Consider the following 16,428-nt stretch of genomic DNA (forward strand, 5'->3'; position numbering starts at 1 on the left):
GTGAGACAGCAGAAAATAATGAAGAGGTGGAAAAGAATGATTTATATATATTGTCAACATTACAACATTTACACAACCTGGAAGTGCGGTGTTGTCAGAGAGCTGGGCAGTTCAGTGGCACAGCTAGTAGAGCTGCTATCTCATAGCTCCAGCAACCAGAATTTGTCCCTGACCTTTATTTTCTGCGAGGAGTTTGCACATTCTCTCCACATCCCAAAGGCTGTCTATCGTAAATTGTTTCAAGTGTGTTGGTGAGTGGTAGAAAGTCTGGGGAGTTGATAGGAAGGTGGTGTGAATAGGGTCTGACCAAGTGCATCCTCGAACTTCGTGGGAAACTGGGTAAAAGGATAGATGACTATGGTGGAAGTTTTCTAGATGGACTCAATCAAGCCTTTGACAAGGTCTTGCATTGTAGGCTCATCTGGAAGGTTACAGTGTATGGTATCCAGTGAGAGCCAGCTAACTGGATGCGTAATTGGTTTGAAAGTAGGAACCCAAGGGTGATGGTGGAAGGTTGTTTCTTAGACTGAAGACCTGGAAGTGAGAGTGTACCACAGGGTTTGGTGTTGAAACATGTGCCGTTTGTTATTTAAATAATTGGATGGGAATATACAAGGCATAGTTGGTAAGTTTGTAGATAACGCTAATACGTATAGGTGGTATTGTAGACACTTAACAAGTTATCAAAAGTTACAGGGGAATCTTGACCAACTAGGTAAGTGTGCTGAAGTTTGGCTTTCAATTTGGATAAGTGTTTAGTGTTGCATTTTGAAAACTCAGACCAGGGAATGAGATACGTTGAACGGTGGGGCCCTGGGGAATGTTGTAGTAGAGAAGAATTTAGGAGTGCAAGTACATCATTTGCTGAAAATGATGTCACAGGTAGGCAGAGTGGTGAAAAATGCAGTTTGACATCCTGGCCTTCATCAGTCAGGGCACTGAGCATTAGAGTTGTGGTGTTATGTTGCAGTTACACAGGACTTGGTAAGGCCACACTTGGAGTATTGTGTATTTATTTGGTCACTCTGTTAAAGGTGTTGTCATTTCAGAGGACCTCTCCTGGGCCTAGCATGTAAATGCAATTATGAAGAAAGCAGAGCAGCACCTTACATCCGTAAGAATTTGTGAAAATTCAGAATGATATCTAAAACTTTGATAAACTTCTATAGATGTGTGGTGGAGAGTATATTGACTGGCTGCATCACAGCCTCGTATGGAAACACTAATGCCCTTGAACTGAAAGTCCTACAGAAAAGTAGTGGATACGGCCCAGTCCATCACAGTTGACAAATGAGCCAATGTAAAGCCCTCCCCACCATTGAGCGCACCTACATGGAGCGTTGTCGCAGGAAAGCTACATCCTTTGTCAAGCAACACCCCCCCCCCCCCACACCACTACCCACCCAGGACATGTTCTCTTCTTGCTGCTCCCATCAGGAAGAAAGCACAGGAACCTTGGGATTCATACCACCAAATTTTGGCACAGTTATTACCTCTCACCCTCCAGGCTCTTAAACCAGAGGGGATAAGTTCACTCAACTTCGCTTGCCCCATCACTGAACTGTTCCCACAACCTATGAACTCACTTTCAAGGACTCTTCATCTCACGTTCTCAATATTTATTGATTTTTTTTTCTCAGCTGAAGCTGGTAAAACCTAAGATACAAGCAAGGCCAAGTACATCCATTTCTCAATTGACAGAAACTTTCAGACTATTCTGGTGGTGTTTCATATTGTGGCATTCTGGAGATTTACATAAATATTGCTGATTAGACAGAATTATTTAATGCTATTGTGTAGTGACTTGCGTGTGTTGTAGCTATTATTATTTCTTATTTATTTTTTCTCAGCTCAAGCTGGTAAAGCCTGAGATACGGGCATAGCCAAGAGCACTCATTTGTCAATTGCTAGGAACTTTCAGATTATTTTAGTGGTGTTTAGTACTGTGGCATTCTGGAGATGTACACAGATATTACTGTGTAGCCTTAATTGTTTAATGCTATCGTGGAGTGCGTATGGGATGGCAGCAGTTGTCGATATTAATATTGGGGCAATGTATACCCTGTTCATGCTCCAAAGTCTTTCAATTTCCACTTTTAATTCAGCATATTTCTGTTGTTTTTCACTTATTGATATTTGTAAGTTATGTGTGTTTGGAATGGCTATATCAATTAAATAAGTTGTTTATTCTGTACTATTATATCCAGATGATTATCATGAATTGTCCTATCGGTCATAATATAATTTGTGGCATTCTGATTTGTGTGTGGGCTGGCATAGACTAGAGTTGATTTTGCCTCCTATTTTATTAGAAAATACAAGATAATAGAAATATTGCCATGAGGAAATTTAAATTGACACAATTCTGTGTGTGAAATCTCAAATCTTTGTTTATTTCCGAAGTAAATGGGAGTAGGGCACCTAATACCTCAAGGCTGTCCTCTATTCACTGACAATGTAACTCTGTTGCCCCATCTTTTATCAAAATCCCTGGAGACACAAGAATGTGAGAAACAGAAGCAGGACATGGCCATTTGGCCTCTTGGTTAAGATCATGAGATGGTTAAGATCTCAGTAGGATCATGAATGGTCTTGTACTTCAGGATTTTATTCTTGGAAACTTTTATCAAGAAAATTCCAAAAATTGGCTTTTTTGATATCATCCAGAATATACTCCGTGATATTTTGATGTTGAATCAGTTTAGGTTTTGCCAGTAATGAATTTTGATATTGTCTTGAATACATGTTTGTAAAACCTCTTTGAGAGAGAAGTCCAAAGACACACCATCCTCTGGGTCATGGAGCAGGGGGGCCTGAGCTGCCAGAAGTCATGAGTGGTGGACAGGGAGAGGCACCCTCTAGTAGACAGGAAGGGTCACAAGGGATGGTTGAAGCTGGAGGAGCTGAAGATAGGGTAAGGAGGTCTCAAAGAGTCAGGAAGCCACACAGGAGGCTGGCCTATCCTCCTAGTGAGATATGCCATTATCATTCACAAATGGATTGGAGATGCTGATGTCATGAAATATTAATGATGGGTTGATAAGGTTCAAAGTCAGGAGGACATGACCAGTTTTTTTGGTGGAGGGAGAGTGTAACACCCTGGTTAAGATTTTTACTGCTATGCTGTAGGTATTTCATTTTAGTAAGAGCAGTCTGTTCTGCTTTTGGCTTATTTGGGTTTGAGCTAAGATAAGAGGCTTAGGAAACTTAGGAATGTGCTGTCAGCCAATCAGGATATGGAATTGGGAGAAGGTTCTGGAGGATGCTGGGCTGAAGGTTTTTGTTGGCGGGAGCTGGAAGCAGACAGGGGAAAAGTACACTGAGGATGCTGTCCCTGTTGGACGTGTGCTTAGTGCAGATGAATGGCTTCAAGAAGGAAGACCCAGTACTCCCAAGGGAGACCCATCTGTTTGAAATGGATTTCAAGCAACATTCCGAAGGCAGATTGTGCTTTCACGCAGACCAAGGCACCAGCGCGTGAGTGACAGACAAGTTCAAGATGAGCTCCAACTTAAGTGCACATTTGACTGCTAAGAGTAGTGGGCCCTTTTTGTGTTTGTTCTGTCTTTCATTTAATAACTGTTGCTTAAATTAGCATTCTCAAATATACTTCTTTTTACTTGCATGCAGCGTACGATCTGTTATTTCTTGCCAGGGGCAGTAAATCACACAGCATTCACACAAACCGGGGTTTGGGTGGGCGAGATATCACAACCTCACGGATTTGGTGGGACCATAGTCGTGAGCGTCCTAGCTGTACGAAGTGGAGAAAGGTGGGTTTATCGCCACAGCATCCAGTGGCTGTTAGCGATGGGCTAACCAGCTGGTTATCCAGAGACACCCAAGTATAAGGGGGTTTCACTTCTTTCTGTGTTGAATGTCCAATTCCTTGTTGTGGAGCTGTGTCTTCTGGTTCTGGACACACTAGCCAGGAGGAAGCGTCATCTTTTGCATTGACCCTGTCAAATCCCTTAGGATATTGGGCACCACAGTAGCACAGAGATTAGTGCAACGCTATTACGGTGTCAGCGATCCAGGTTCAATTCCACCGCTGTGTGTAAGAGGCTCGTATGTTCTTCCCATGACTGCATAGGCTTCCAAAGTCACAAGCCGTGGAGTCATGCACCAGCCTGATCCTCATGCACCGTACACAGAACCCAAAATCACAATCAAAGGATAGAAACTACAGGCAGCGGACCAGTTTACTTACCTTGGCAGCACCCTCGCCCGAGCAGTGACTATTGATACAGAAGTTAACTGCAGAATAGCAAAGGCAAGTTCTGCTTTCCGTAGACTGCGCTTAACTGTATGGGAACGCCAAGGAATCAGTCCAGCAACAAAACGGAAGGTCTACAGAGCCGTGGTACTCACTACCCTCCTGTATGCCTGTGAAACGCGGACTGTGTATCGAAGGCATGCAAGACAGCTCAGCCATTTCCACATGACTTGTCTTCGCAGAATATTAGGCATCAGATGGCAAGACAAAGTACCAGACACTGAAGTTCTCTCTAGAGCAAGTCTACCATCAGTCCACATACTGCTGATGAGAGCACAGACACAGTGGGCAGGTCATGTCATCCGCATGCCGGACGAGCACATACCCAAGCAGCTCCTTTTTGGGGAAATCTCTGCTGGAAGACGCTGGCTTAGAGGACAAAAGAAACATTACAAAGACACACTAAAGGCCTCCTGACATAGACACGACCATCTGGGAAACGCTGGCACAAAACTGCCCTACGTGGCACGGCCTCATCCACAAGGGCTGTCAAGCTTACGAAGCAAGACGCTTGCTGAAGCACAAGATAAGCGCGAGCTGCGCAAGTCCAGAGCCACCAGCTCAACAACTGCAGTGCCTACACGTGTCTGCCCAACATGTGCCAGGACATTTCGTGCCCGAATTGGCCTGACCAGTCATCATCAGACACAGCACATCTAGTCTCAAATTGACTAATGGTGTAGAGGTCTTCATCGACGACGATGGATGAACCACACGCATAGACTTCCTCCAGGTGGTCCACTGTTCTCTCACATTCCAGACATATGGACATGTGGGTTAGTAGGTTAATTGGTCACATGGGCTTATAAGGTCAGTGCGGACCTATTGGATGTAAAATGTTGTGTGCTACCCACCTTTTAATCCTCAACAATTCAAGTTTATAACACTTCATCTCCTCATCAAAATTATTGATGTTGTAGTGAAAAGCTGGCCCTCAGCAGTGATTCCTGTGGCCGCCTACTAGTTATAACCGTCCAATGTGGAAATCACCTGTTCCTTATATCTTCTGTCCGTGAATTTATCCTCCATGCACACCATTAAATTAGCCCCAATATCATGCTTTTTATTTAATAATTCGGTGTTATCAAAGGTCTTCTGAAAGTTCAAATACAGCACTTTGCATATTTGGAAGTTACAACTACAAAATATTCTGAACAGATTTACCAAATATGATTCCCTCTCATAAATCCATGTTGATTGTGCCTAATTCTAACATTATTTTCTGTTACATTTGTTTAATAGATTACAGCAATTTTTCTACTACTAATATCAAGTTAACTGATCTATGGTTTCCTGTTCCTTTCTTAAGCAGTGAGGCCACATTTGCTACCTTCTGGTTTGTGGGAAGCTTTCCAAAATCTGTGCCACTTTGGAATATGACATCCGCTTTCTCCAGAGCTGTCACCTTCAATTAACAGAAATGCTATAATCTCATAATTAACATAACCACTTGATAAGTCAACAGCTATAAACATCTTATTCTTTAGGGAAACTTAACCACTTTCTAGTGTGGAATAAGAAATCTATTTGTGTTTCAGTGGAGGAGCAATTATGTAACAAACTCTTCTTCTTGGCTTGGTGATATGCTAAAACTGTCCTTTAAAATTTGATTGAGAATTTCAATGTAAGTATCAGATGGAATTTTTTGCCTCAGTTATTCTGATAGTTTTCCAAGTGTCTTGTGTATAGCATAGGTTTAGGTGAGGGAAGGGAAAATTAAAAGAGATTTGAGGAATAATTTTTTTCATATGAAGGTTGGTGGTTATATGGAAAGAGATGCCAGAGGAAATAATTACAACATTTTAAAAGATATTTGTGCAAAAGCTTTGATAGGAAAGCCATACAGAGATATTGGTCAAATACAGGCAAATGAGTTTAATCGATAGGAATCATAGTTGGCATGGATGAGGTGGGTTTAGAGTGTCTATTTCTGTGTATTGGATCATGACCTCGAATCCTGGCTCAGACCTTGGAATTCTCTACTTGGAGCTCTGCAGAAACAAGATCATTGGAGTAAGATAAATTTTTAATGGATGGGCAAGTGGCTCAGAAAAGTGGGCAAAGTAAAATTTATTATCAGAGTGCATACACGTCACCACATACAACCCTGAGATTCTTTTTCTGCAGGTATACTTAGCAAATCTATGGAATAGTAATTGTAAACTGTAAACATCAGGAACTGTTAACTGTAAACAAACTGCGCAAATGCAGATAAAAATAAATAGCAATAAATAACGAGCATGAGATAGCAACATAACAGAGTTCTGAAATGAATGTAGTTATCCCCTTTTGCTCAAGAGTGGTAGTATCTGTCTTAATCCTGTTGGTGCGAGTCCTAAGGCTCTTGTACCTTCTACCTGATGGCAGCAGTGAGAAAAGAACATGGCCTGGGTGGTGAGGATCTTTGACGTTGGGTGCTGCTTTTCTATGGCAATGTTTCATGTAGATGTGCACAATGGTTGGGAGTGTTTTACCCCTGCTATACTAGGTTGACTTCGCTACCATTTGTAGGATCTTCCACTCAAAGGCATTGGTGTTCCCAAATCAGGCCGTAATGGAGCCAGTCAGCACACTTTCCACCACACATTGATAGAAGTTTGCCAAGGTTTTCAATGACATGCCGAATCTCTGCAGACTTTTGAGGAAGTAGGGTGGCTGTCATGCTTTCTTCGCAATAATATTTTTATGATGAGTCCAAGACAGGTCCTCTGAGATAGTACCCCCAGGAATTTAAAGTTACTGACCCTCTCCACCTCTGATCCTCTGAAGATTGCTGGCTCGTGGACCTCTGGTTTCCCTCTTCTGAAGTCTACAATCCTATTGACATTGAGTGAGAGGTTGTCGTTATTACACCACTCAGCCAAATTTTCAATCTCCTTCCTGTATGCTGATTCATTGCCACTGTTCAAACAGCCCACAACAGTGGTGTTAACAGTAATCTTGTACATGGTGTTGGAGCTGTACTTAGCCACACAGTCATAGATGTAAAGCGAATAGAGCAGGGGGCTAAGTACACACCTATGCAGTGCTCCTGGGCTGATGGAGATTGCGGAGGAGCTGTTTTGGCCAATCCGAACTGACTGGGGTCTACAAGTGAGGAAATCTAGGATCCAATTGCGAAAAGGGGTATTGAGGCCCAGGTCTTAGTGTTTACTGATTAGTTTTGAGGGGGAAAATGGTGTTAAATGCTGAGCTGTAATTGATAAAGAGCATCCTGATGTATGTCTGAATGTTCCAGGGTTGTGTGAAGAGCCAGTGAGATAGCATCTGCTGCAGACCTGTTGCTTCAGTAGCTGAATTGGAGCGGATCCAAGTAATTATTCAGACAGGAGCTGATATGCTTCAACATGGGAGTGCGCAATGGTTCCCGCCTTTTCTCGTGGTCAAAGTGAGCACAGAAAGCATTGAGCTCATCTGGAAGCTGCACTGTCCCCTATGTCACAAGATTTAACTTTGTAGGAGGTTACGGCGTTCAAACCCTGCCACAGCTGTCGAGCATCCCTCATTGATTCCAGTCTAGTCCAGAATCTCCACTCTACCTGACAGGTGGCTTTCCAGAGATCATACCTGCACCTCTTGTAGCATTCTTGATCTTCAGACTTGAATGCCTCTGATCTGGCTCTCAGCAGGTTCCAGATTTCATTGTTCATCTGGGTCTTCTGATTGGGGAAAACCCTGAGTGATTTCATGGGGACACACTCATCAGCAGCTGTTTTAATAAATTCTATAATGACCCTAGTGAGTTCTTGAATGGCCCAATCCACTGACTCAAAGCAATCCTGTAACAATTCCTCAGTCTCCCATGACCTCCTATTGGTAGTCTTGATCTCTGGAGCCTTACTCTTCAGGCTCTGTCTGTATGCGGGTAGCAGGAGTATAGCCAAATGATCCGCTTTGCCAAAATGCAGTCTCAGGAAGAAACGATAGGCATTCCTTATGGTAGCGTAGGAGGGGTCTAATGTGTTGGGACCTCTGGTGAAGCAAGTTACATGCTGGTGATAACTGGACAGGGCTTTCTTTAAACAGGCTTGATTAAAATTGCCAACTATAATTTGAAACGTGTTGCGATGGGCTTTTTCTTGTTTACAGACAGTATTGTGCAGTTCCGGCTTATAATCGGCTGCTGGCAGTACGTAAGTTGCGGTCAGGATCATGGATCAGAACTCTCAAGGCAAATAGAATGGCCTACATTTTTAATCGTTAGTTGTTCTAAGTCGGGGAAGAAGAAGTTAACAGAACTCCAACGTCCGTGCACCAATGAGAATTGACTGAAAATCATACGCCGCCACCTTTTTCCTTACCAGACTTCAAGATTCGATCCATTCTGAAAATTGTAAAACCTTCTGTTCGGATAGCTGTATCCAGCCCGTTCACTGTTAACTAAGTCTCAATGCAAGGGGCAATTGAGATCTGCCTCAGCTGCCTCTGACACTGAGATCGTCAGTCTTATTTTCAAGTGACTGTACATTCGCTAACAAGATGGTAGGAAGAGAAGGCCTCATCCCCCTGCACTTCAGCCTGCTTTGAATCCCGCCTCTCCTGCCGCATTTTTGGCCTTGTCCGTGGTCCCGTCCTTGAAGGGTCTGTTTTTAACCATCGAACATGAGATCTGAAGATCATTGATGTAATATCGTAGTCCGTTGATAAGAGGAAATTTACATGCTGCAGCTTGCAGCGAGAGTAGTTCAAGAGGAGTATATTTGAGAGGAAAACTGGTACAAATTCCCGCAGCATGCAGAGAGTTGCCAATGGACTTTGGAGCCATCTTGCATTGAGCAGGGTTGAGGGGCATGAAGTGTGAAGTTACCATAGCTAGAGAGAAGGGTCTTGGGAAACTGAAAGGCCCTGAAGGTAGATAAAACACCTGGACCAGATGTGGTACACCACAGAGTTATGAAAGGGGCGGCTGAAGAGATTCTGGAGGCATTAGTAATGATTCTTCAAGAATCACTAGATTTTGGAATAGTTCCAGAAAACTGGAAAATTGTAAATGTCACTCCACTCTTCAAGAAGGGAGAGAGGCAGAAGAAAGGAAATTATAGGCCAGTTAGTCTGACCTCAGTGATGAAATAGGCTTTAGTCAGCATGGTTTCCTCAAGGGAAAATCTTGCTTGACAAATCTGTTGGAATTCCTTGAAAAAGTAACATGTTTTGTCACCTGTTCTGTAAAGTCGGACTCTGTGAGGACAAACCTGTCAAGGTGTCACTTTACCAGGCTGTGGGAAGGCTCTCCAAACGTAGACACCAGTTCTCAGATGGCTGGGAGGGCTTTGAAAGGCCAAATGGACTGCAAGTGTCTTTGTTGTATATTTCATTGCAGTGGCCCTGGTGTAACTGAGAGGCTTGCTAGGACATTTCAGAGTCAAACCCATGGTTTCTGGCTCCGGCCCTGACAAATCCCTCCTGCCTGTTGATTCAAAGGACTAAAAGGAGGGCTGCCTCACTGTTAAACTCTCACCTGCTAGAAATTTAATCTTCAAATTTCTCAAGTTTATTTTGTTGAAATGTGTTATGGAAGTAAACTTTAGAAAATTGTTTTTACAGCTAAGGAAGTTGCACCTTCCTGAAAGAAAGTATTTAGCATTATATCAAGGTGGAAGAGGTGGTAATTTATAGCAAGAGATGGAATATTGTGCATAGATATATTGGCTTTGCATCATCGTCAGAGTCCCTATTGTTGTGGCATCATTGTGAAATTCTGAAGACTGGAATAGCCCATGGTATCAAACAGACCTTGGTCCACTGGATTCACATTGTGGTTTGGTTATTAGCCCTTCTTTAAACCATTGGCCAGGTGTGGTGGGAGGGTGCAGTGAGATTTGCAGGTGATTGGCTGCACTTGCATGTGTAGTAATTGATATCTCTGTGCAGTGAACATCTGGTGTTTCTTCGTCTTTCTGCTGTGAGGCCTGCATATATGATGGCATTCTGCTGGCAGTATTGTGCTGGCAGTGTTTCGTTGTAATGTTAGCTTTACTTTGGTATTTCACACTCTGTTAATGCATTTTTCTTTCCCTTTGGCTGAAGTCATTGGAAGCTAATTTTCATGTTAATTCTGTCTCCATGACCCATCCCCAACCATTTGGCCTCTATCTCATGCTGTCTTCTTTGGTTGATTTAAAGTATTCACATGACTACTCCTGCAGATATCATCACCTGATACACTGACACTATAAAATAGTGGTAGCCTGCTGGGTTTATAAACCTAACCCCTGGAATATAAATCAGTAGAACACAAGTTCCAATCTCAGAATGGCAGTTTTAGAAATTGAACTTGGTATTTTAGAAATAAAAATCTGAATATGTGTGGTGAAGATATTGTTTGAATGTCTTAATATACACCCGCCAGCAGCTTGCTCATCTACTGGGCATGGGCAATAAATAATTGACTTGTCATTAACGCCTACTTCAGGGAGTGCTGATTCCTCAATGTCTTCAGGGAGTTGCGTTCCATTCTGATCTGGAGTGCTTTGTGCATATGTGTGTGAAGTTCTTGCTCTGGCCACATGGGTTTCTGCAGATGCTGTAGTTTTTCCCCCCTGAGACTTGCTGGTAAGTGGTTTGTAAAAACCAATGGTGGGGGCCTATTGATGGACATCTGACAGACAATAACTGGTGGAACCACAAAGGAGTGGGATTGCTTAGCTGGATTTGATGGACTGAATGGCCTTCAATACCAGCAAGAAATGGCTTATACTCTTTGTTGCAATTGTAACTTTTCAGATATTGTTGTGGTGATTTCCAGGGAATGTTTGGTGCTGAATGTGAACATTAATGAGTCAGCCTGATCTTCCTTTACAGACATTGCAGTGGTGGACATGAGTGATGTTTTCAGGCAGCCTACGCTCTTTTATCACCTGGGCGTGCGAGAAAGCTTCAACATGACAAATAACATTATCCTCTATCACAACACTGACCTGGAAGGTGCCCAGTCACTTAAGGTTAGTCAATTCATTGACTGAGCTGGAGTAAAAAGTGTCTCTGCAGCCAGTCCCTCTGGATTACGCCTTCAACAGATGTGTCATTTCAAATTAACTCCTTCTTGTAAAATATTTTGTCTCTCTGGAATTCAATTTCAAAAAGTAGGGCTATTTTGAGAGCAAGGATTCAGAATTTTAGGATAGCTAAGATGTTGCCATATTAGCCATTTTACATATTTTGCATGTAAGACTGCAATCTTTGCATTGAAATTTCCTGGGTGACCTTGAGCCACACAAGGACCACCATTACTGCAATCAGTCCACTTGAGATTGATCCTCCATTCCAATTTCTGCCGCTTCTTCTTCTTGGCATTCCTTTGGAATCAAGGATAACTGACTTCCACTTCAATATTATGGGTTGTGGAGTGGCTGATAAGACGAAGGTGGGAACTACAGACACCGGCACAGTTTGGTCACACTGTACTTCCAGTCATGCACCACTATCTCTGAACCACCTTCTGAAGCAGTTCCGTAAACCTATTTGAACCTGTCTCACTCTAACATAGATGGCTTTTATTGTCCGGTTTTTCTGCCAACTTCTCTGCAACTTAAAGTGACCTATTTTAAAAAATCTCCTTCCCATTTCTGATGAAGTCTTTGACCTAAAAAATGAACTCCATCTCTCTTTTTGCTGGCCTGCTGAGTATTTTCTGTGTTTATTTTGTTCTTTATAAATTGCATTCTGAAAGAATTTTTTGAACATCTACACATGTCCCTCTCATGGAATCCTCCAACCACAAGGTAGGGAAGTTACTGGAGAGAATTCTTTATGATAGGATTTATGAGTGCTTGGAAAACCATGACCGAATTAGAGAGAACCAGCATGTCATTGTGTGGAGCAAATCGTGCCTTACTAACTTTTAAGTTTTTCAATGAGATGATGAGGGTGGTTAACGAAGGCAAAGCTGTGGATGTTGTCTACATGGGTTTTAGTAAGGTGTTTGATAGGGTCCTTCATGGGAGGCTCATCTATAGGATTAAGATGTATGGGATCCATGGTGAATTGGCGGTTTGTATTCAGAACCGGCTTGCCCATAGAAGACAAAGGATAGTGGTCGAAGGGGCTTGTTCTATCTGGAGGTTTGTGAATAATGCTGTTCCGTGTGTTGTGTGTTACTGACTCAATTGGGTTTTTTGATGAGATAACAAGATGATTGATGAAGTTAGAGCTGTGGATGCTGTCTACATATAAGTTTTAGTAAACACAAGAGATTCTGCAGATGCTGGAAATCCAGGGCAACACACAAAGTGCTGGAGGAACTCAGCAGGTTAGGCAGCATCTATGGAAATGAATAAGCAGCTGATATTTTGGGCTGAGACCCTTCTTCAGGACTTGAAAGGAAGGGGGAGGACACCAGAATGAAAAAGGAGGGAGGGAGAGGAAGGAGGATGAGCTAGAAGGTGAAAGGTGAGGGCAGGTGGGTAGGGAAAGCAAAGGGCTGGAGAAGGGCTTCACATGCTCTATCTCCTCTACAACTTTCAATTCCCTCAGCCTGACCATCTCTAGTCCTGATACACTTGTATCTCCCATCAAGAAGGCCTTCCAGCTCTCCCTTTCCTTCTCAACAAAATATTCACAGTTTCCCTCCTCTACTGCCCTCCTCTGACTAGCAGAACTGGTCTTCACCCTCAACAATTTCTCCTTCAGCTCCTCCCACTTTCTCCAAGCTCAAGGGGTAGCCATGGGCCCCAGCTATGCCTGCCTTTTTATTGGCTAGTAGAATCATGGTCCAAGCCTTCAGTGGTAATGCTCCCTAACCTTTCCTGTGCTACATTGATGATTGCGTTGATGCTATTTCCTGCACCCATGCTGAGCTCATCAATTTCTTCAACTTTGCCTCCAACTTCCACCCCGGTCTTAAATTCACTTCCTCCCCTTTCATGATCTCTCTGCCTCTATCTCTGGAGACAAACTATCCACCAACACCTTTTACAAACCTACTGATTCCCACAGCTATCTTGACTATACCTCTTCTCATACTGTCTCTTGTAAAAACATTATTCCCTTTTTACAATTCCTTCATCTCCCCATATCTGATCCCAGGATGAGGCTTTCCTTTCCAGGACATCAGAGATGTCCTCTTTCTTCAAAGAGTGGGGTTTCCGTTCCTCCACTATTGATGCTGCCCTCACCCGCATCTCCTCCATTTCCTGGACATCCGCGCTCATCCCATCTTCCTGCCTCCTTAACAGGGATAGAGTTTCTCTTGTCCACACCTACCAACCCATGAGCCTCTGCATCCAACACATTAACCTCTTCAACTTCCGCAATCTTCAACATGAACCTACCACCAAACACATCTTTACCCCACGCCTCCCCCAACACACACACCCACCCTCTACTTTCCACAGGGATCACTCTCTCCATGATTTCCTTGTCTATTCGTCCATCCTTGCAATTCTCCCTCCTGGCACTTATCCCTGCAAGTGACAGAAGTGCTACATCTGCCCACTCACCGCCCCCCCTTCACCTCCATTCATGGCCCCAAACAGTCCTTGCAGGTGAGGCAACAATTCACCTGTAAATCTGTTGGGGTCGTCCATTGTATTCAGTGCTCCCGATCTGGCCTCTTCTACATTGGTGAAACCTGAAGTAAACTGGAGGACTGCTTTGTCCAGCAACCCTGCTCCATCTGCCAAAAACAGAATTTCCCGGTGGCCAACAATTTAAATTCCTATCCCCAGTCCCGTTCCAAAATGTTGGTTCATGGCCTCCTCTTCAGCCACATTGGGGCTACTCTCAGTTTGGAGGAGCAGCACCTCATATTCCATGAACGTTGATTTCTCCTTCTGGAATTTTTTTTTCTCTCCTCCTTCCCTCTTCTATTCTCCACTGGGCTCTTACCACTTCTCAGCTGTCTATCATCTCTGCCTGGTGGCCCTCCTTCAAACCTTTCTACCATAGTCCATTCTCCTCTCCTATTATATTCCTTCTTCTCCAGCCCTTAACGGTTCCCACCCACATGGCTTCACCTATCACCTTCTAGCTATCCCTCCTTCCCCTACCCCCACCTTTTTATTCTGGTGTCCTCCCCCTTCCTCATATAGCAGTCCCAAAGGAGGGTCTTAGCCTGAAATCTTGACTATTTATTAATTTCCATAGATGCTGCCTGACCTGCCCAGTTCTTCCAGCATTTTGCTGATCTGGATTTTAGTCCCTCAGGGGAGGCTCATCCAGAAGATGAAGATGCATGGAATCAATGGTGAATTCGCCATTTGGATTCAGAACTAGCTAGCACATTAAAGACGGGATGTAATGGACAAAGAACTTATTCCAGCTGGAGGCCTGTCATTAATGGTGTTCTGTAGGATCTGGACTGGGACCTCTGTTGTTTGTGATGTATATAAGTGACCTGGATGAAAATATGGATGGGTGGATTAGTAAGTCTGTAGATGATATGAAGATTGGTGATGTTGTGGATAGTGTAGATCACTGGCAAAGAATGCAGTGGGATATAGATCAGTGGCAGAAATGGGAGTAGAAATGACAGATGGAGATTAACCGGCCAAATGTGAGGTGTTGCACTTTGGTAGGTCAAATGTAAAGGGTACGACCCCGAACAGTGTTGATGAGCAGAGGGATCTTGATGTTTTTGAGTACATAGCTCCCTTTTGATTGGGTGGTTAAGAAGACGTATGGCATGCTTGCCTATATTAGTCGAGGTATTGAGTTCAAAAGTCAGGAGGTCGTGTTGCAGCTTCATAAAGCTCTAGTTAGGCGGCATCTGGAGTACTGCACACAGTTCTGGTCGCCCCATTATTGGAAGGATGTCGAGGCTTTGGTGAGGGTGCAGAAGAGGTTTACCAGGATGCCGCCTGGATTAGAGGGCATGTGCTATAAAGAGAATTTGGACAAACTTGGGTTGTTTTCTCTGGGGCAGCAGAGACTGAGGGGAGACCTGATAGAAGTTCATAAGATTATAAGAGGCATAGACAGTATCTTTCACCGAGGGTGAAATGTCTCATACCAGAGGGTATGTATTAAGGTGAGAAGGGGTCATTTTAAAGGAGGTGTGAGAGGCAGGTTTTTGCTCAGAAAGTGATGGGTGCCTGGAATGTGCTACCTGGGGTGATGGTAGAGGGATATACATTAGGGACTTCTAAGTGACTTTTAGGTAGGTACATGAATGTGAGGGAATAGGAGGGATATAGACATTGTGTTGGCATGAGGGATTAGTTCCACTGGCCATTGGATTACTAATTTAATTGGGCCTCATCCTGTCCTCTACTGTTCTATGTTCTAAAATCCCTTACAGTGGCCCTTAAAGCAAACTAATATAAATATTGTGAATCTTTTGTGTAATTTGACTGTGATGTTTATCTTCTTCCTGTCAGGCTGTTAGCAGCAATTATCATTTTATCCCCTACGTGACAACAGCAAATGATGATTTTCTGTGCTGCGAGAATGACGTTCAACGGAGGGCCACTGAGTACTTACAACCAAACTGGGACAACCTTCTCGGACCCTTCTGTCAACCATTAGTGGAGAAACTGATCAATCTTCTGAAAGATATTGATGTTACTTCGAGGTAACTACTTGAGGGTGACGAGAGATGGTTAACAGAAGTTATTGATGTGCCACTGAAGGTCAAGGTGATGGTGGTGTTGAAAGACAGGGAAGCAGCACAGGCCAGCGGGAAACTGATTTACCCTCTGCTATATTTTTAAATCTTTTCTCTGTTCGAGCTAGGTGAAATATGAAACGCTAACTGAACATTTGGAGTTAATTTTGTGTGAGGAGGAAAATCTGACTAGCCATTGAAGTTAATGGAACTGTACTAAATGGGATTTAGAGCTCAGTAAGATAGTATGGAATTCAGGGGCTAAATGGCCTCTTGTGTCATGTGAAAGTACAGAGTATAATGCTATAAATCTACAGTTGATTGCCAACTAAATATTAAGCTTCAGTTTAATATCTCACCTAAAGACTGCCCTTCTGCTTCATGGCACTCCCACAGTACTGCATCAAAAGACAGTCCTAGAGTTGGTCTCGAAATTCAAGTGAATATTCAGATGGAGATATCATTTGAGACCATAACTTAAACTTTTGGAAAGTACCTAGAGAAAGAACTGAAACGAATAAGCCTCAAACATTTGATATCTAGTGTATCAAAAACTGACTGACATTTTAAGTACAAAAACTTAAAGCACCTGCTTGTTCAAGTGAGTTAA

The 16,428-nt window shown here is 43.2% G+C and overlaps 1 protein-coding gene across 1 annotated transcript in view; it reads left to right on the plus strand.

The window, feature by feature from the left end:
• The window catches only part of map3k15 (mitogen-activated protein kinase kinase kinase 15), a 160,181-nt gene that overhangs the window by 19,236 nt on the left and 124,517 nt on the right, over positions 1 to 16,428 (plus strand). Inside the window, exons 2-3 of the mRNA XM_063051041.1 lie at positions 11,078 to 11,217; positions 15,592 to 15,785. Coding sequence (XP_062907111.1) covers positions 11,078 to 11,217; positions 15,592 to 15,785 — 334 coding nt within the window. The remainder of the gene's footprint in view (positions 1 to 11,077; positions 11,218 to 15,591; positions 15,786 to 16,428) is intronic.

This window comes from Mobula hypostoma, chromosome 6, assembly GCF_963921235.1.
Source record: "Mobula hypostoma chromosome 6, sMobHyp1.1, whole genome shotgun sequence".
Classification (NCBI taxonomy): domain Eukaryota; kingdom Metazoa; phylum Chordata; class Chondrichthyes; order Myliobatiformes; family Myliobatidae; genus Mobula; species Mobula hypostoma.